The sequence below is a fragment of the Cryptomeria japonica genome, chromosome 7 (assembly GCF_030272615.1).
Source record: "Cryptomeria japonica chromosome 7, Sugi_1.0, whole genome shotgun sequence".
NCBI lineage: Eukaryota > Viridiplantae > Streptophyta > Pinopsida > Cupressales > Cupressaceae > Cryptomeria > Cryptomeria japonica.
The window spans coordinates 603,222,814-603,243,537 of NC_081411.1; the positions used below are offsets into that span (position 1 = coordinate 603,222,814).

At 34.1% G+C, this 20,724-nt stretch overlaps 1 protein-coding gene across 2 annotated transcripts; it reads right to left on the minus strand.

Moving 5' to 3' along the window:
• Nucleotides 1-1,542: 1,542 nt before the first annotated feature.
• Nucleotides 1,543-19,502, minus strand: LOC131043321 (ABC transporter B family member 3). 2 transcript variants are annotated; one of them, XM_057976520.2, is made up of 12 exons: nucleotides 19,141-19,502; nucleotides 10,651-10,705; nucleotides 10,357-10,532; nucleotides 9,856-10,077; nucleotides 8,657-8,895; nucleotides 7,913-8,438; nucleotides 6,357-6,630; nucleotides 5,579-6,272; nucleotides 3,395-3,623; nucleotides 2,889-3,155; nucleotides 2,368-2,631; nucleotides 1,543-2,292 (listed from the first exon to the last, which is right to left on the minus strand). In XM_057976520.2, exons 1-12 carry the CDS (start codon nucleotides 19,408-19,410, stop codon nucleotides 1,645-1,647), a joined length of 3,864 nt encoding a protein of 1,287 aa, XP_057832503.2. In that variant the 5' UTR covers nucleotides 19,411-19,502; the 3' UTR covers nucleotides 1,543-1,644. The 2 variants fall into 2 exon arrangements, with proteins under 2 accessions (XP_057832503.2, XP_057832504.2); XM_057976521.2 differs by lacking the exon at nucleotides 19,141-19,502 and adding an exon at nucleotides 13,969-14,411.
• Nucleotides 19,503-20,724: the final 1,222 nt, after the last annotated feature.

Sequence of the window (20,724 nt, forward strand, 5' to 3'; positions counted from 1 at the left end):
CATAATTTGTGTGCTTCTTTAGCCTCTTGTGGATCTTCCTACTAAAAGACAATATTTTTACATAAGTAATCGGATAGGTGTTTGGTGAGGGCATGCAAATGTGTGAATGTTACCGATCAGAAAGTGTTAAGGTGTGTATGTCCAATACGAATAATATACAAGGTAAATGGAAAACCAATTTATATTTTGCCTATTGATAAAGCCTCATTGAAATTGAAGTTCCCAAATGATAACAAAATGATACAAAAAATTTGCTGAAAGATTTTTGAACTTAGTTTACATGTAATAAGGTCTTGGACATAATAAATTTAATAATTGTAGTTAGTGATTTGGATGTCTGTTTTCTTGAATGTGCAATATGAGTAATATGGTGACCATACCATTTAGCTTAAAAATCCATCAAAATTACATAAGCAATATGGTGACCATACCATTTAGCTTAAAAATCCATCAAAATTACATAAGCAATATGGTGACCATACCATTTAGCTTAAAAATCCATCAAAATTACATAAGCAATATGCTGATCATATCATTTAGCTTTAAAATCCATTAAAATTACATAAAACAATATGGTGACCATATAATTTAGCTTTAAAATTAATCAAAATTACATAAACAATATGATCACCATATCATTTAATTAAAGAAAAAACACCTTATAAATTTATTAAATAAAAGGTAGCTTTACAAAAGCGTAGTCTAAAGATGGTCAAGTGAAAATATAATATAAAAACTAGGGGATCATTGAAGTAGAAATTTGGTATTAGAAGAGATAAAATTTACATTTACTTGACCATATACCATTGTAGAAGGCCAGAACTGACTACAAAAACTTCAGCAGAGATCAACCAGAAAACATTGATGAATAAGAAACAACAATAGCTAGCCAATATAGACGACTACCATAAACTGATTTTAATTGGCTATATTCATTAGTTCAACAATCAACAACATCATCAAATTTTTCTTCAGCTTTTTTTTTAGTAGAGTTGAAAATGAGGTGAACGGGAGTAGCACATTTAAGACCAAACAACAATAAAGTTTTGCTGTCTCTAATTGGATACAAGGTGATTGATCGAGACCCACAAAGCATGAAAGGTATGCTACAATTTAAATACTACAGCATGGTACAAGTATTCTATGTGAGAATCAATTTAACACTTCGGCACAAGACTACAATTTCCTCAAAGACCTTTCCATGAGAGCTTTACAAATGCATACATGGTGAGGAACAAGCTCAGCAGGCACAAGAGAGCCAAAAGAACCGTGAAGATGTCTTGTCTCAGACTTAGCATGGTGTCTCCAGGAGGCCGCTGCAATGTTATGGCCGTTCAGAACGATACCTAAGAGAAGATACTGAATGGTGAACATTCAGTTCGATACCAAAGAGAAGAGTTTGAGTGGTATACTTGAAGGGTAAGTAATAGCCCGCAATCTCTATTTGCTTTTGCTTTTGATTTTCAGCATTCAGATCACAGAGACCTCATCCTCAACATAAAAGCTCATAAAAAATCATCATAATTTGAATGACCACACTACTAATACAAACAAAATCGTGATTTAACATATTAAAGGAAAAAATCTAAATACAATAGCATCACCAAAAACATCCTATTATGATATAATATATAGTACACAAAATCAAGACAAGGATGACTTGACAAGAGTAGCATAAATGCCATTGGGCATGGAAAGCAGAAAACTGTGGCTGCCCTGTTCCACAACCCTGCCGCCTCTGATAACAGCAATTGAATCTGCCCCTCGAATGGTGGAGAGACGATGGGCCACCATAATGGTGGACCTGCCGCCGATGGCCCTGTTGAGCGCCTCCTGAACCAGCTGCTCTGATTCAACATCTAGAGCGCTGGTGGCCTCGTCCAACAGAAGAATACGAGGGTTTCTCACCATGGCTCTTGCTATTGATATTCTCTGCTTCTGCCCACCGGAAAGCTGGGTACCTCGCTCTCCAACCCGCGTATTGTAGCCGTCCGGCAAACTGGATATGAAAGTGTGGGCGTTGGAGATTTTGGCGGCAGTTACGATTTCTTCCTCAGAGACGGCACTTTCTTCTCCTTGTCTTCCGTAGGCAATGTTATCTCGGATGGACTCATCGAAGAGAATGGGCTCCTGTCCTACTAAGGCCATCTGCCGACGAAGCCATTTAAGTTGCAGGGTTTTGATGTCGGTTTTGTCTAGCAGGATTAGGCCCCGGTTCGAATCGTAGAACCGTTCCAGGAGAGATAATACTGTCGACTTGCCGCTTCCGCTTTCTCCTACCAGGGCTACGCTCTGTTTTTCCAGGGTGGGCATGTTAGCATTGTCTTAAAATAATTAAGATAGGATTTGAGAATCAATTGAGCTAACCTTTCCAGGATCGAGGTGCAAATTAAAATCTTTAAGAATCTGCACACGAGGTCTTGTTGGATATTTGAAATACACATGCTTGAATGTTATCTCTCCCTTCATTTCAGGCAAGGTTTTGCCTGTGAGATCTTCTGGGTCTATCTGGGACTTTCTTTCTATTATGGAGAACAAAGAATTCACTGCCACTTTTACCCTCGAGATATCCGGTAACATTTGAACAGCCTCCGATATGCTAATTGCACTCAAGGTGAAAGCAAAGAAAACCTGTTGCATGTAAACAATTAGCATTTTGATAGGTACTAGGTGCACACAGAATGTTTAAAGGAATTTTTAAAATCTTTTTCTTCCAACAAAAAATTTGTTCGCAATATTATGTTTTTAGACTAGTCATTGTTACTTTTATATAATAATAGCAACAACAGAAAGTTTGGTTCTGTCACAACTGCTAATTGTTTTATAGAAATACTAATAAAACCTTAAAATATTTCTCAACATGTTTTGAGTAGAAAGAATAATAGTACTCTGAATATTTGTGTATGGTTTGTCAATCTATGGATAACCAGTTGAGCTCCCACCCAGAAGCTGAAACCATAAGTAGCAAAGAGGACAAAATTTATAACACCAAAGCCAATGCCATCAATGATAGCTAGTTGAGTTGCACAGCTCATTGGTTCTTTGCATTGTTGAGCATGCATTTGAAGAACATGATCCTCAGCACAGAATGAAGCTATGGTGCGAATGTTGCTCAATGCATCTATTGCCACATGCACAGGTTCAGCCTCTGCCATCTGCATCAGTCAAGAGCAAGCCTATTAATATCAGTAATATTTTAGATAGTTTAACCGGATTGACTGGTTGAGAAGGTGTCACTTAAACCTTGGTGGCTTAGAGCCCCAAATCTCAATCCAGGTCTTACTTTCCCCTGTGTATGTAATTACCACGCCATAAAAAAGACATGCATACTATTTTTCTGGTTATGGATCCTTGCATAAAGAAAAGAATGATCAGCAGCTATGGTCAAAAGTACCTGGGATTTGGCACTGAATTTCTTTACCATCTTGAGTTGCCCCCATGATTGGAACACTATCAGAACAAGCAGAGAAATCAACACAAAAGCCATGTGCCAGCTGGATAAAAATGCAATAAAAAGCCCCGAAGTTATGGTAGCTGCATTTTGTATCATAAGAGACAATCCGTCTTTAACCAGGCTTTTGATTGATGCACAGTGTGTTGAGATTCTAGAACTTATCACGCCACTGCCATGGTAAAAATAAACAAACAAAATTGGTCAGTGATGCAATGTCTATGAACAAAAATCGAGAAGATGACTAGAACCTATCAATGAGACTAACATCACAGCCTGTCACAGTATAAAAAATAAGAGTGTAAGGCATGGGAAAGCCAAAGATAAACAACTAAAAATAAAAGCACAAGGGAGCTCTCATTTTCAATGGCAAGAGATAAAGACAACTCTTTTGCTGACTAAAGATTAATCAAACAATTAAAAGAAATGCAAGTTAAAGTGTGAAATAACACTTCTTCAGTTCTAAGAGTCCGGAGACTAGCCCTAAGTCCCAAACAAATTCCCCCTCCCTGACTCTCAGGTTTGAGAAATTGATGGTTGTGGAGGAGGCGAGTAGCATAAAGGAGGAGGATGACAACAACCTGGCGGAGCTGGGGAAAAAAGTGGAGGCCCTGTTTGATAATGTGCAGGATATCACCAGCAGATTGGAGGCTGTGGAAACCAAAATGCATGATGTTTCTAAATTTGCATTGAATGTGATGCGCTGTTCGGTTACCACTCTGTGCCTTATGCAGGAAAGTTCTTCCAAAGGCAAAGGCAAGGACGACGAGGACTACAAGGCCCTGTTCAAATTCCTCACAAAGGAATGAGCAAGAAAGCTCCTCCCCAAGAGGAGCCACGGGAAAAAGAAATGATATGTCTCTATGCTGTGGAAGGCTGGTTTTTTGTCTACTCCTAGCAGCCTGTGGGCGGATAGCTTTAGTCTATGTTTTTATTTGAACTTTTATGCTTATTGCCCTGCGTGGCATATGTCTAAATCTTTGTTTAATACTGTTTTATATCTGCTAAACTTACTTAGAATGATCATAGTTTTTGATAGAGGTAAAGGGCTGTAACTCTACTGTTATTATGCTAACAGTGGTTCTGCCACTTTTTTTCTTGTTGTTCCAATGGGCCAGCCCCCTTGTTTTTTGGCTGCTTTTAATATCAAAAACACTTCTTTAGTTCAATTGCCTACTCATATATTAATATTACATTTGTGTTCGTAACAGGAAGTTTTGCCTATCTTGAGTTCAAATGAACAATGTCATGTAAACTCGTATGTTATTTTAAATTAGAAGAATCATATTTTTTGTGTGATATATTGGTATATTAGACTTCTAATGCTTTTGAATCATAGTCAGGGCCTTTCTGAATTGTTTATCACACATTCCAATATTCTACTTTGTTGCACATCACCGAGCCTTCTCATTAGTGTTATCCAGCAGCCACCATATTGATCACTATAGGGCATGCACATTGTTTACTTAATTATAAACATGCAAGAGAATGTGGTGTATTCATCTCAAACCTAAAGCTGAAACACTTCAGGCTTGAGTATTTGAGGACAGAATGCACTTTCAATCATATGATAGTATGAGAAGATAAAATAAACATGCAAGAGAATGTGTTGTATTCATGTCAAACTTAAAGCTGAAACACTTCGGGCTTGAGATTTGGGGACAGAATGCACTTTCAATCATATGATGGTATGAGAATATAAAACAAAGTTCAAACAAAGGTTGAACAAAACTAAGAGGATTATGGGTTTGACATATTTTGGAATATAGATAATAGGTTATAATAGTGTACCTATAAAATTTATTTTCTTGCTATTCCACACTGTGATTGCTGAATTGTTTTCGTTTGTTTGATTTCTTTCTTATTTCATCCAAGTATATAGAATCTATAAAAATTCTGTTGATATTAAATTAAAGATACATAACAACAGAGTGAGGCAACAAAATCCTACGAAGAATTGATAGTATAGGTAACCTCATTTGACCATTGCATCTTAGAGTACTCTTCCTAGTCACATTACCAACCCAATAGAAAGAAGGGGAATAAAAAATTGTTAACATTTTACTTCTGTTGTTATATCCTACTTTAACCAGCACTTGCCTTCCCTGAACATGAATAAGATCTCACCTGGAAGTTTCATATTTATCAAACCATGCCATCTCCTGTCGCATAGCATGTTGAAGAGTCATTATGCGAAGACGGTGAACAAGCTTGCTGCCACTGTGCGTGAAGCAGGATATCTGTATTGGGTTGACAATAAAAGCTGCAAATGCTAAAAGCAAGAACATGAGTGACCAGAAAATACTGTCTTTCTTAAGTTTAGACTTTTCCTCATAGAAGCTGCTGATCACATTTGCTAGAAGAAGACCAAACAGGGGTAAGATGGTGCCACTTGCACTTGCAGCCAAAGACCCAAACAATAGCACAGGAAGTTCGTGTCTGTTGAGAGGAGCTAGCTTGAATATTGACCTCTGCATATTGGTATGTAAGTTCATGGATTCTTCTAAACTCTTCAAATTATCTTCCTCGGTAAGACCCACACTACTTAGACTTCTAAAAGATGAATGTCTTGAATTCCTTTTTATAGAACTTCCATCTCTGCTAATATTTCTACTTTCACTTCTAAAAGACAAATGTCTTGAACTTCTTCCTATGAAGCTTCCATTTCTGCCAAAAATATTAGCCTCAAGAAAATCCTCAACAATATTCTCTCTATCACTCTCGGATTCATCTGCTTCTTCTTCTTCTTCTTGTAATTCTTGTTGCTTGACCATCTGAGTATAAGCACCATCTCTCCTCTGTATCAGCTCAGCATGGGTGCCTGCAGGCACATACCACTGATTATGCCTTTTCAAAAAACGCAATTCAATCTAATTCTACACCATAAAATTTGAATAGTTAGTACCTTGTTCTATCAACTTTCCTTTCTTAAGAACGCATATAGATTGTGCATTTCTTATGGTGCTGAGTCTGTGAGCAATCACAACAGTAGTCCTCTCCACCATGACTTTCTCCAGGGCTTCCTGGACAGCTCTTTCTGAACCAGTGTCTAATGCACTTGTTGCTTCATCCAGCAGTAAGATGCGTGGATTCTTCAGGATAGCTCTTGCTATTGCAATTCTCTGCTTCTGACCTCCTGAAAGCTGGGCACCTCGATCTCCCACCATTGTGTCATAGCCCTTTAAAAAACAAACAGGCATAATAGATCAATAAAGCTAAACTATAACTAGCTTACAATAGAAAATGGTTATGAAAGCATCTTATTTACTTAAGTCTTATCAAAACATGCCAAATTAATGAGCCAAAAAGAGTATCACTAAACGTTGATCATCTTGAAGTAGTATAACAATTATCAGTCAAGCTACCAACTTGAAGAATGTCCTTGAGACAGTCTAATAATATCATCCAGACAATGGCTTGGGACTAAAGTGAGCAGATGTGATGTTATTTTTAGTGGTTTGATATTCGTATTCCTAACACTCACTCACATCAAGTTACCAATTTGAAGATCATCTTCGAGACAGTCTAATAATGTCTTCCAGAAAATAGCTTGGGCTAAGCGAAGCAGGTGATGCTTTTTCTTAAGTTTTTGGTATTCCTATTTCTAACACTCACACTTGTCAGACATTGATGAAGTGGATAAAACTTGTAAAGTGAGTTCACTGAAAATTTCTGCGTGCTGTCTGTGTACTACCACACTTAAGACTGCTGGTTGGGATGTCATAAATTGACAACTCTTCAGATGTTATGCCATCAAGTTAAGATGCTTAATATAAAATGTGATTTTATGTAACATAAACAAATGTGTAACTATGTAATCAAAGGAAAGCATTCTACATAGAAGCAACTGAAATACAGACACACTAATAATTTAGATCATAGTAGCCATGTTTGTAAGAACATGAAATACAAGAGGTCAGAAAACTGAAATGTGGTTGAGCCACAAAACATAGGGAAAAATGAGAAAAAATGACAATTCTTTCAAGAAAATACCCCAAATGCATATAGACATTCCTTCATTTATGTAGAGGCACTAGTAAGTTAATGCAATGTGAGAGGGTCAAGAATGCAGTGAAATTCACTTGAGCAACAACAAATATGGAAAAATGAGAAAAAAAAGTCAGAGAGTGTTTCTCAAGCATCCCCATACATGGGGAACTTCCACTATACTGACTTTTTTATTTAGAGTCCTCTTACGTTTAGAGAGGGCGATAGAAACAGCCAACTTTGACTCTGCAAAACACTGATTTTGATGAAGAGATAACATTTTTCCTTAATTTGGAGTTTTTTTGCTACTTGGATTTAGATGGTTTTATGGTCAAATGGTGTGTAATTTTCTATTCACTTGTTCCTACAGGACGTCTAGTAAAGATTGATATAAAGTTTCATTGCAATTCATAATTTAACTACAAAAGATTAATATAGAAGTTTCATCGCACTGCATAAGGTTCTGATTATTACCTCTGGCAAGCTTTCTATAAACTCTTTAACATTTGCAAGCTTTGCTGCTTTCTGAATTTCTTGCAGTGTTGCTGTGTGTTCCCCAAATCCTATGTTGTCCTTTATGGAAGCTCCAAAAAGAACAGGCTCTTGGCTTACCAGTCCAATCTGCTGGCGCAGCCATTGTATCTGAATGTCCTTGATCTCTATACTGTCCAAGAAAATACTTCCTATCTGAGGGTCATAGAATCTCTCAAGTAAGCTGACCAATGTAGATTTACCACTCCCACTCTCTCCAACAAGGGCTACAGTCTCACCAGGCTGAATTACTAAGGAAAATCTCTCCAGAATCTTCACATCTGGTCGTGAAGGATACCAGAATGACACATTTTGAAACTCAATATTGCCTGTTACACCCTCAGGAACTACACCCTTTTCCTTGCTTCTATCCATTTCAGGCACACATTCAATAACCTTGAATACCCTGGCCGCTTCAGTTTTAGCAGCTGTAAATGCACTAAAGCATGGGAAAGCTTGACCCAGTGCCCTGCAAATCAAGTAAAGAATGCAAAACCATTAAGTTCTTTACGAATTGTCACAGAAACAAAATTGTTTTCTTTTGCAGTATGTTAATAGAACAAAACGCAGACATGTTAGTTGATAGAATGTTTCATTCATTGGAACCACATATTCTTGACGCATGTAGCAATAGACAATATAAATAATATAAACAACAACATCACATGAAATAATTGCCAGCCTTACCCGCCTCCTGCAAGAATTGCAAATAGAACTGTAATAACTCTTCCACCAGAGAAGCCATTGTGAATTACAATCCATGCCCCATACCATAAAGTGAGGGCATATACACTAAATGTACCACCTAACATTAAACCATGACCAAATCCAGATGCCATACCGAGTTGAAGAGAAACTCTGTATAACTTTGCCATAGCTGTTTTAGACGAATCTACAGCTTTCTTTTCACCACCAAAGGACACAACCTGAAATGGCAAGGTTCTGTTAAATGTGCATCTGAAGTGGAAGAAAAGAAAAAAAAAAGGTTTATAGGTGAAGTGTAATGGCTAACTAAACGATGCAACTGAAATGGGAGAGTTCCTGCTAAAAATGCATCTGAAGTGGATGAAAAAGGAAAAAGGGTTTATAGGTGAAGTGCAATGGCTAACTAAAGGGGTGGAATTGGAATTCATTTCAGTAGACATATGATCTTTGTATTGTGAAGAAGAAATAAATTTGATCTACAAAGACTTTCTAGCCTCCAGAACAATATTCAGGTTCCACTTTTAGTGGCTCATATGGTCTAAAAGCGTTGTTCATACCTGTACTCCTCAACCAAGACTCGTATAAAACAAAAAATGCTGTGTACATTCTCAACACCTATCTCAACACATTTAGTGCACTGTCAAATTCTTCCAGAAAATTAGAAGAATACCACATTGCTTCTGGCTATAATCTGCTTTACTTGCTAAAAGATAATTATGACATGTGGCTGACCATGTCACCTACCAGCAAATAACCACAATTAGCTAAAATTCATTGTACTGATAAATTGATTTCTCTTCTTTTCTGTATTAAGACTTGAAACTAGATGGTACATTGAAATTCCCCTTGCAAGCTTTTTCTAGAAATACAGCCTTTGTCTTTAGTATACCACCTATGTAACAAGGACAAGCTATTTCTTTAGCATAACAAAATCCTAATCAAATCAGTCGAACAAGCCAACCAAAAAACTATCTAATAGTAACTGAAGCATAACAAAACATCATGTTTTTCTCTATTTTCCCACTCTATGTCAAGCACCAATGGACTAAAATATATATATAATAAAAAGATGTGAAAAGGGCACGTAAAGGTAAGTTGCAGACAACACTGCCAATAAATAATGACGTTGGGAGATTCAGGGTTTGTACATTTGGGTATAGAAGTTGATTATTTATACATACCGTCCTGATAGCACTGATAGCTTGGCCAACAATATTTCCCACTTCTGTGTTGGAGGCATTCAATTTCTTTGAAATTCTTGAGCACAAAAATGGCCCTATAGCAGCTACTGCAACAATTAAAGGCACTGTTGCTACGACCACCACGGTAAGCCTCCATCCCCTTATAAAAGCTATCACAAATCCACTTAGAAATGTTGCGCATAGTTGGAACATTTTACCAGCCTGCATATATTTCCCTCAGAAAAAGCACCATATCAATGTCCATAAAATGGCAAGGGCTAAGCAAGGTCGTCACAAAACTCTGCATTCTCTATTACAAGAAAGAAATGATGGGCAAACAATCAGAGCTCAACAACATAGTTTATTTGTTACATTTTGTTATCAGTACAAAATCTGAAATAACTTTTGCTTTGTTTTGTAGATCTTCAAGGACCTTGAAAATTCCAATCCCTTCTATTCTTTAATCAAACAAAAGTCTAATGATCACTTCAGCCTCCGTACCTTTGTTCCAATGACTTCACGAATATTTAGAATGTCAGCAGATATGGTTTCTATCATCTCTCCACTCGAAATTTGTGTGTCAAAGAAGGATATGTCTTGGAGTAACAGGGAGCTTAAATATATATGCCGCATTCTAGTTGTCTGTCTCTCTGCTGTTACCCTCCAACAGGCTACATCTGAAATCATATCCGACAGAAATATACGGTTAAAAAAAAATCATGCCTCAGCTATGTAAGGAACATGGACTGACGATAACCATAAGACAAACTAAATCTTACTAGTGTCTCCTCTTACCTGTGAAAAGTGCAATACTGGTAACACCAGCAACTAAAAAAGATTTTAGCATGACCTGCAGAACATTTAAGAATATCAATTAAACTTAAATATTTGAATGCAATTAAAGTGATAAAACCCAACTAATACCTGTACTTTGTGCCAGAAATTTATAAATATCAATCTACTCTGAACATTTCTGAATCTCGCATATAAGCAAAACTCAATCAAAATTTATTAACTATTTAGATAAATAAATATTTCTGAACTTGAACAAGATATATGAGAATATCAACTTGTAATATATTCTTAGAACGCTTGAATCGTATAGTTTGCAAATTGTAAATTTGACTTCAAATCAAAAAATCAATCAAGGAGGTACATGTGCAAGAGACTGCCCAAATTAAACAACCCACACATTAAAAGTTGAGTTCAACCAGACAACCAAACCAGTCTCACACCAAACAGACACAACTAAATTAAATTAAAAACAAATTTGAAACATATAGTGCAGACTTGAAACCTCGCCACAAGGCCAAACATGAAACTCGCATCAAACAAACAAAATGAAATTAAATTGAAAACAATATTGAAATATATAGCGGGATTCGAATCCTCCTCAGAAGGCAAAACAAGACAACCTGCCACAAGGCCAAACATGAAACTCGCATCAAACAAACAAAATGAAATTAAATTGAAAACAATATTGAAACATATAGCGGGATTCGAATCCTCCTCAGAAGGCAAAATCAAACAACCAAAACGAAATTAAATTCAAAACATTTAGAGAATTTGAATCTTCCTCAAAAGATCTACGAGGTTCAAAAATTGTAGGTTCACTATCCTAGAACATTTCTTCTTCTTACCCTCAAGGCTAGGGATTGTTGTCAAGAAGCTAACAAAGGGAGTTCATCAACAGATCGAAGATAATTAAAGGTCAATGATGAAAATGAATGGCCTCTCATACAGTTTGGGCTCAGCTTAAATATGAGAGGAAATTCCCAAAAATATTCATAATAGGCTTTTACATTAACAAAAATGTTACATGTAACTATAACAATCAGTAATTATATTCAAATGTACACTTGACCCACATTATTTATCACTTGATCAAAATCAACTAGCTGCATTAAACCTCCTTTATAATTGATTACACCTTGCAAATGTGCCCACAAATAGCATCATAATCCCTTAAGATGATTCCATTTAGCATTGCATACACAGTGACAAGGTGCTGACATGCTGTACATGATTTAACAATTCAAGTTTATTTAAGATCAAAGTTGCATGGACACAGATACGGATACAGATACGGCCATTTTTTAAGACCTCTAATATGGATACGGCTGGATAAGTCATTCATAGTAAAAACATACACATATATTTAACACAATTTTTTAAGTAACCTGAGGAGATTTTCATTACTTCAAAAGCAATATAGACACATAATTGCTACATAAATAATGATAAGTTGATTTAACATTTTACAACATGCAAAAATAGTAATTTTGCATGGGAAGATAACCCAAAAAATGGATCACTGAAATAGAAAAACATTTCATTTGTCTTTCTCATTTGGTGTAGGTTTTGTTTATACCAATTTTTATTTTTAAAAATGCATGAATGAAGTTTTTTAAAATTAAATTTAAGAAAATCTATGTCAAATTTAAAAAAAATTAAATCAAGTAGTATCCAGCATGGTTGGAAATCAAGGTTTTTTGGGCACACATGGGTACAGTATTCAACATGTATCCGGGCATATCCGGGCTGTATTGGATACATATCCATTACGGATACAAGAATACGCGTGCCTAGGAAGGGACAAAGGAATTTCCGACTACTCTGTTTAAGATTTGTCCCTGGTTTGTAACACAAAACATGAATAGATGCACTCTAATCTACTCCTACACTACTCCCATAGCTAATAGGATGGAGATAACTAAATGATGGATTGATTGACCCTTCGCCAATGTGGACCAATGTCTATTCCATTGGGCAATAGAGTCATGAACAACAAAGAGGAAAGAGATGTCATCAGGTGGAATATCAACAGAATTAAATTTTCATTATATGACAATCATGAATTACATGTATGCAATAGACATACTTAACAATCCATAACCAAAACTGCAATGACCCACATAGAACGAAGGAATGACCATTACAAAGCAGTTATAATACATTAGATGTTGTTACACATACATCAAATCTTCATTACATTTGTGCCAACAAAAATGACAAGATAAAATACATATTTGCAACTATACATTTCTCTGAATCACTACAAATAGCCATGAAGACATACCATTACTTAAAAAATGTGTGTGTCATACCCTTCTTACTCTTTATTAGATGCATTCCTTCGTTTATAGCTCAGACATTTAGTGTTTGATACACTAGAATAGACTGCAAACCGTCCCAGGTCAGAAAATTAGCGTGTTAGTACAGCCCAAAATGACTGCACAAGGAGTGTGCTCTTCATTATTTTTTGTGCTTGGAAGTTTACTAATTAGAAAATGAATGCTTTCATCCACAACAGAGGCCTATTATGTTGTAATGTGAAGTACAAGCCTATACACTGGCATAGAGTAGACACAATTTTTTGAAACTTCAGTTCACACCAAAGGATCAAGAAAACTATCACAGTTAACTTACTCTATTGGCATTTCTAAAGCAAGAGAGATGTTAAATATGCTAGCCTAGCTTAATCCACGCTTGCAGTATGTATGTTAAATACAGAACAGTTCAGAAAAGTAGGTTTATATTTTAGTGGTAAAAACTTTTAACATATTGTAATATTCAATTACAATTGAGAATGATGTTTCACTACAGTCAAATATGATTGTGCAAGGAGGGCAACCTCCATGAATGAAGATGCATCTTTGACTGTACATTTTCAATCTTCAAAAGATACAATTGTTTTGTAATTTTCAATTTAATTAATAAATAGAAAAAAGATACAGTCAAAAGCTCATTCTGATCGATACAGAATAATGAAAAAAGTTGTGCTATTCATTATTACTATTATAATCTAGTGCTTGAAAGTGTATCAAAGAGAAAATGGATGCTTTCATCCACAACTAAGGTCTATCATGTTGTTACGTAAAGTAAAAGCCTATAAACTGGCATACAGTTGACAGAATTTTAAAAATCTGAGATAACATTACGTGACCGCCACACAACTTAGCCTTGAAGTTAAATCCAGGCATGAAATTAGTTCATACAGAACGGCCCAACCAAGATAAAACAAGAAAACAGAATAACAGAATCCTAATATAGACCTAACTTTAATCAAAATAAAACAGAATAACAAGAATCCCATCTGGATGAATAGCATACCACAGTGATCTTATGTAAAAGTATGTGCGCAGGGACTCCCTGGCCGCCAAGGACATCAAATACATCTCCGAACAAATATGTCAAAAGAGGAAGAGGTAAACCAGCAATAATTGCAGACAGAGATCCAACAATCATGAGCATCCGATCAAACTTATCTGCAAATGCAAAAAGCTTGAAAAATCCCACAGAATTGGAAGGCCTCTCAACAGCATTGGTATTGCCCTGTTCAACATTGCCTGAATCTGAATTATCCATTTGCTTATATCGAATTCACTTCTTCCCTTCCTTCAAATACTATCTGCAACTTCAATCATACATGTTTACTCCAATTTAAGCAGGGAAATCTCAATCTCAATCCTAAATAATTGAAGATGAGATTTTAGGAAACTACATAAATAAAGTGATATCTCCCTTGCAGACAAAGACATTTAGCCTGCCATGACGAAGACAATTTAATGAAGAGTGGATAGAGAAGAGTGAGACCACAATAAATGTGAAGTATAGGTGTGAATAAATCATCTATTCTTTTCGAAGTCAGCATGCATGTACAGCCATAACTAAATAAATGCACACCGACCCGGCTGACTGTCTTGCAATTTGCATCAAGTCTCCCACCATAAAGGCGGCAAAGCAAATCAAAGTTGATAAAAATAAAAAATAAAATCTAACTCGTTACCTAATGCCTAAAATCAGGAAGGAAAAAAACGGCGGGATGTATGCCTGGAATTTGACAGTCACCCCTGTCTGTCATATGAAAATTTTATGATGGTTTGGTCATTTGATATTTTAAGAAAAATATTATTTGTCAAAAAATATTTAATTAGTAATATATACAAATTTTTTAAATTAATTAAGTTTCTAAATTTATAAAAAAATTATATATATTACATATTAATATTAAATGATAATAAGTTAATAATTATTTATAATAAATATCAAAATTTAAATTTGATTTATTATGACAAGTTTCTAAATTCACAAATTTATTAAAAATAAAAATTAAATTGACTAATTTTTGAATTCATATAAAAAAATAGAAACTATTCTAAAAATCATGTTAAAATATTTTTAAAATTAGAAATAAGTATATCCCATCATTTCAAAATATAAACAAGTTAAGTAATTATTCATTGACATGGAGCTTTCATCTTCAAGATGGATCTTTCAAGAGTGTGGGTGAAATCATCATATTCTTTTAATGAGCTTACTTGTTATTTACTTTAATATGCATCTTCGTAATAGTTCATATGTAAGTCAAAGTGATCATGAATGCAAGCATGGAATTTTCCCACCTAGTACTCTTTGTTCTCATTTGGACTCGCATTGACCCATTTGTCTTGAATGCAATGAATAGCATATAAATAACACGTTTCTATGTAAAAGTTGGCAAATAACTAGATCCTTGTCTAAATTTGACTTCCCACATCCCAAGAATCTATATTTGATCTATTCCTTTACATAGGTTGAACCTAACTTAAATCTATACTTGGGATTTGTCCCTCAAAATGAGTCCAATCAAACCCCCTTTCGACTACACCTATTGCCTGTTCATTTGAGTTTAAAATGTCTGTTTCACACACTAGGGTGATGTATAAAAGGAAAAATCATAATTCACTTTTCAGCATTTAATGAATCTAATCATCCATGATCAAGATCTAGAGAGCATATTATAGAACATTGCATTGCATCAACAACTTATATCAATGCTTACATTGTTAGTGACATACTAGTCATATAACTTGGTCATCAATCACCTTTAAAAATTAAATTTAATATCAAGTCTAAATGAACTCAATTCCAACTAGTTATTATGTGTCAACCCTTGTGCCAAAACTTTCAAATTGTGTGCCGAAGCATGTATAGAAGGATAGATCGCCAATAGATCATTATAGATAATTTAGGTTTCATTATCCCCATACAAAATCACTCATGCACCTATCATAATACTATTTTGCATCATCTATTTTTATTGGATGAACTCCTTTATCAACAAGTTCCAAAACTCGTCCCATAAAAGCAATAGCTCGAAATATCATAGAGCATCATGTTGAGGGAAGGTATTGTTTGTGACATAATGGAAGAAGAATAGTGCACACAAGTTAAGTGATTACAGAGGCAATGGATGCATTCAAAGCTGCGATCAAACAAAGGAATTTGCAATTGTTTCTAGATCATATGATTTTGAACAACCAGGTTCTTCATGATTTTCATGTTGCTCGGTTGACTGAGTTTGGGGCAATAGTAATATCTCTGTTGGAAGCTATGTCTATTTCTTTGATGTTAGGTTTTTCTCTGTGTTCTGGCTTTGTAAGTGTTTGAAAATGTAATCCTTTTTGTAAAGCAATGAAAGAGTGTCACCCTCTTTGGTGACAATTTATTGAAGAAAAAAAAAAAAATTTCCAAAACCCTATTTCTTACATTGGTTCAATGCATCATTTCCCTTTACACTTTCTTCATGTCTCAAGTTACCATCATCCCCATAATAACATTTATATTTTATCTTGGTGTCATTCAACTTTATAAAAATTGTTGAATTAATTAATAATTCTTGATTAACAAAGTCACCTCTCATGCTTAACCTTGTAAGTCTTCATGATGTTTTTCAGCTCATTACCAAACCAAATCTATCAAATTACATGTTTCACAAGCACTATAAAAGATATGAAGACAATGGTAAAATTTACAATAAAATCTCATAATCACTTTTTTTTTGAGTTGTATATCAGTTTTATAGATGCAGAATTCCCTGGAAAGTTTACATATAACATTTTTTTGAACCTATATGTTCTAAACTAATAATAGTTTATTTAACATACAATTGAAATATAGATATTCAAACTTGTCCCAAACACCATTATGGGAATTGGAATTGCCATGAATGAGGACATTGCAATTAAGTTTTTAATTTTGTTTTTATCATTTTATATTTAAAGTGACGAGTATAGTCATTTTTAGAATATTCAATCTGAATATTTTACTTTTCAGATTATTCAATTGTTGTAAACAAAAATTAATTTAAAAATTTAATATCATGAATTTAAAATTTTGAAAACATCTCATTCATCTTTAAGAAGATTTACATATTTTTAATTAATGTGAATAATTAATAATACTTACTAAAAGTTGTAAGATATTGCAATGATGATTTTTGTATACTTGTTCCATTTTTCATTTAGTTGTGTGCCTATTTGAAGCAAATATCTTGAAGCATGTATATATCAAAAAATATCACAATCTTGTGCAAATTTGAGTTCATTCCCCCATCTTTACCTATCTCTATACACACAATCCCATATGTCTACCTCTCACTTGTCAGTATACATGTATTTGATGATAAATTCTAGAAAGTATACACATGTAAACCTAAAAAAGTGTAGATCTAAATAAGTTGTCTTTCTAAGATTTCTCATCATATTAAGATTTCTACATCTAATATTCTCTAAGATTACATCTTATTTTGAGATTTGAAATTTTATTTTTACCTTTGTTCTTCATTGATTATATTTATTTTAGAATTTGGTGCTTATTTACACTTCTCATTTATCACCCACCCTATCCACCCTCATTTTAGCTTTAATATTTGCATTTTCCACTTACTCTTAGATTTTCTTTACCACTAATATCTATATTCTAGTTCTTTTTTATAAATGTTTTTGTCAAAAGGTTTCGGGTCCCTTCAAAACCTATTTTTACCTTAATAAAAACATAGGTGACCCAAAATAATATGATCGTGATACAAAGGTCCACTAAGATTTTAATCTTATGGGGAAAGAAGTTATGATTGATGCATTAACACATTGTGTATCCCCTAATCAATTTGTGAATCTTTGTCACCTATTTTTAATAGAAATTAAAAAAAGTTGTCCATCTTTGTCACCAATTTATTTTATAGAAATTGAAAAATTGATTCAATCTCCTCTTGTCAAATTAGTTGAATAAATTAGCCAAGATTGGACTATTACACTAAGACATGTCAAACCACCTAAGAGTAGCATCCTCAACTCTGAGCTATCTTTAAGAGCTTTTCAAACAAGAATGATGTAGTCATCGTCAAGGTAAACAAAGGAAATTATGCAACAATTATTTTAAAGAAACAAGACATACAACTCCAAAATGTACCACCTCTTGTCTAATGGTAACAACTACAAAATCTTAAACTCCAACCCAAACTATAAACAAAACAACATACAACTCCAAAATACACCACCTCTTGTCTGATGGTAACAACTATAAAATCTTAAACTCCAATCCTACCTCTAAATTATGAGGAAGTTCAAGCAAACTATTTCCCTCTCTTCCTTTGACGACACTACCAAAAAAATTATTACCTCCGACATCCCCTTACAACCTATTGTGAACACCTTTGATTTCCCAACATACAATCTAGTAGCTTGTCACACTAAACTTATCTCTACTCTCTCCAACAATTATGATTCCTTCATATACATTCTACCCATTAATGGAATTCATTAAAGACAAAGGTTCTCTCAATCAATTTTGATGTAGTCTCTCTCTTTACCAAGATGCCTATGCATGACTCTATTGAACTCATAAGACGACCGACCAACAATAATAAAATTGCCACCTTAATGGAGTTATGTCAGATCAACTTTTTTTTTCCTCTTTCCAAGGTGTTGTGTATGAGCAACTAAATGGAGTTGCTATGGGATCCGAGCATTGTGACCCACCTTTACATGGACCACTTCAAAGATTCCTTCCTGCAACTTATTTCCCCTCAAATTTTGGACGCGACCACTTAAAAGGAAGCTTCATAGCTCAGTTTTCAGGGAAACCCACCAGCAGTTAAATGAGGCTAGGTAAAGGTAGTTCAGGCACGAAGAAATCAATGCCCAAATATCAACAACACATTCTGAAAAATGTGCTATTCATTATTACTATTATTTTGTGCTTGAAAGTGCATTAAAGAGAAAATAAATGCTTCCATCGACAACAAAGTTCACGTATGTTGTTACGTAAAGTAAAAGCCTATAAACTGGCATACAGTTGACCTAATTTTAAAATTTGAGTTCACACCACTTAAAGTTAAATCCAGAAATGAATTTAGCTCATAAGAATAGCCCAACCAAGATAAAACAAGAGAACATAATAAGACCTTAACTTCAATCAATATAAAAGAGAATAACAAGAATCCCATTTGGATGAATAACATACCACAGTGATCTTATGTAAAAGTATGTTTGCGGGGACTCCGTGGCCACCAAGAACATCAAATACATCTCCAAAAAAGTATGTCAAAAGAGGAAGAGGTAAACCAGCAATAATTGCAGAGAGGAATCCAACAGTCATGAGCATCCAATCAAGCTTATCTGCAAATGCAAAAAGCTTCAAAAATCCCACAGAATTGGAATGACTCTCAACACCATCATCATCACTATTGTTGCCCTCCTCTTCAACATGCCCCGATCCTTCTGAATTATCCATCTGAATTCACTACGAAAACTTTCTGCAACTTCAATCGGACATTTTGGCTCTAATCTAAACAGGAAAATCTCAATCCTAAATACTGGAGATGAGATTTTGGGAGACTAAAACTATAGATAAATAGAGTGATATTCTGCACACGTTACATGGCATGCGGGTATGAGAAGACAAGTTAATAGCTAAGAGGGGATAATTAGAGCGAGTAGGCAAAGGCGCTTTAAAATTTTAAATAAAACAATTACTTTTTGTGGAAGTCGGCAGGCTTACAACATAACTAAATCAATGCATGGGTATAAAACGTACTGTCTGGTTTGCATGCGAGTGACGTTCAGAGTCCCAGCGGTCGAATATGATTTATAAAGTTTAAGTTAAATGTTTTTTATTAAAAAAAAAAAAATATAGTTTAGAAAAGAATTTTAGAATACTATTTAAAGTCTTCATTTTAACTAGTATATCTTTAGAGGATTACGCGTAAAGTCTGATATGATATTTATTCATTATTTTATTTAAAAAATTATTATATTATAATTAATATTAAATTATTTTTAAGATATAATAATATTATTATATGTTAATATATTGTTATTTTTTATATTTTCATTAAATATGTCAAAAAATATCGAGACAAAAAAAAATGTAAAAAATTTAAAGTATCAAATTATTATTATTATTATCATATTATTATATTTTCATATTTCTATTAAACTCTTGACAATTGCATTATTATTATATTATCACATTATTATTTGATTATTATATTGTCATATCATTTATTTATTTTTTCCTTTTGTGCACTCAATTAAATAAATTTTAATTATTTAATGATAATTATATCTCCACTTCTACCTCTCAACTACCACTCACTCTAATTTTAATTAATCATGTATTAGTTAACTTCGTCTTAATATTTAATTGAGTGCATGAGAGAAGAAAATAAATATAATGATTTTTTTTTTGGCTTTTCATGCATTTAAGTGTCACAAACACGTCAAATTAAATGCTTATACTTTTTATTGATGGGCGTTTTTGCATCCATAGAAGAAGAGAAAGAACTTTTAATGTCCACAAGGCTAAACATTAATAGCTTATGGGACAATTAGCCCATACTACAAAAATGAGAAACATAAATCACAACCGCAATCACAACGTGACAAGAAACAAAGTATTGAAAGGTCTGTATTTATAAGTTTACAATTTGTAGAATATAACAAATTTAATTTAAGAAATAAAAATTATAAAATATTTATTTACTCTTTTGATCCTAATTGACATATTGTGTGTATTAGAACTTATACACATTGATCCTACATTGAT

Bases quoted from the DNA above. Each gene is read 5' to 3' on its own strand.
- LOC131043321 (XM_057976520.2), bottom strand. From the start codon at position 19,410: ATGGATAATTCAGAAGGATCGGGGCATGTTGAAGAGGAGGGCAACAAT. The intron at 8,896-9,855 runs GTATGTATAAAT...TTGCCATTTCAG, and splicing joins CTATCAGTGCTATCAGGACG to GTTGTGTCCTTTGGTGGTGA. The intron at 6,273-6,356 runs GTACTAACTATT...ATGTGCCTGCAG, and splicing joins AGGAAAGTTGATAGAACAAG to GCACCCATGCTGAGCTGATA.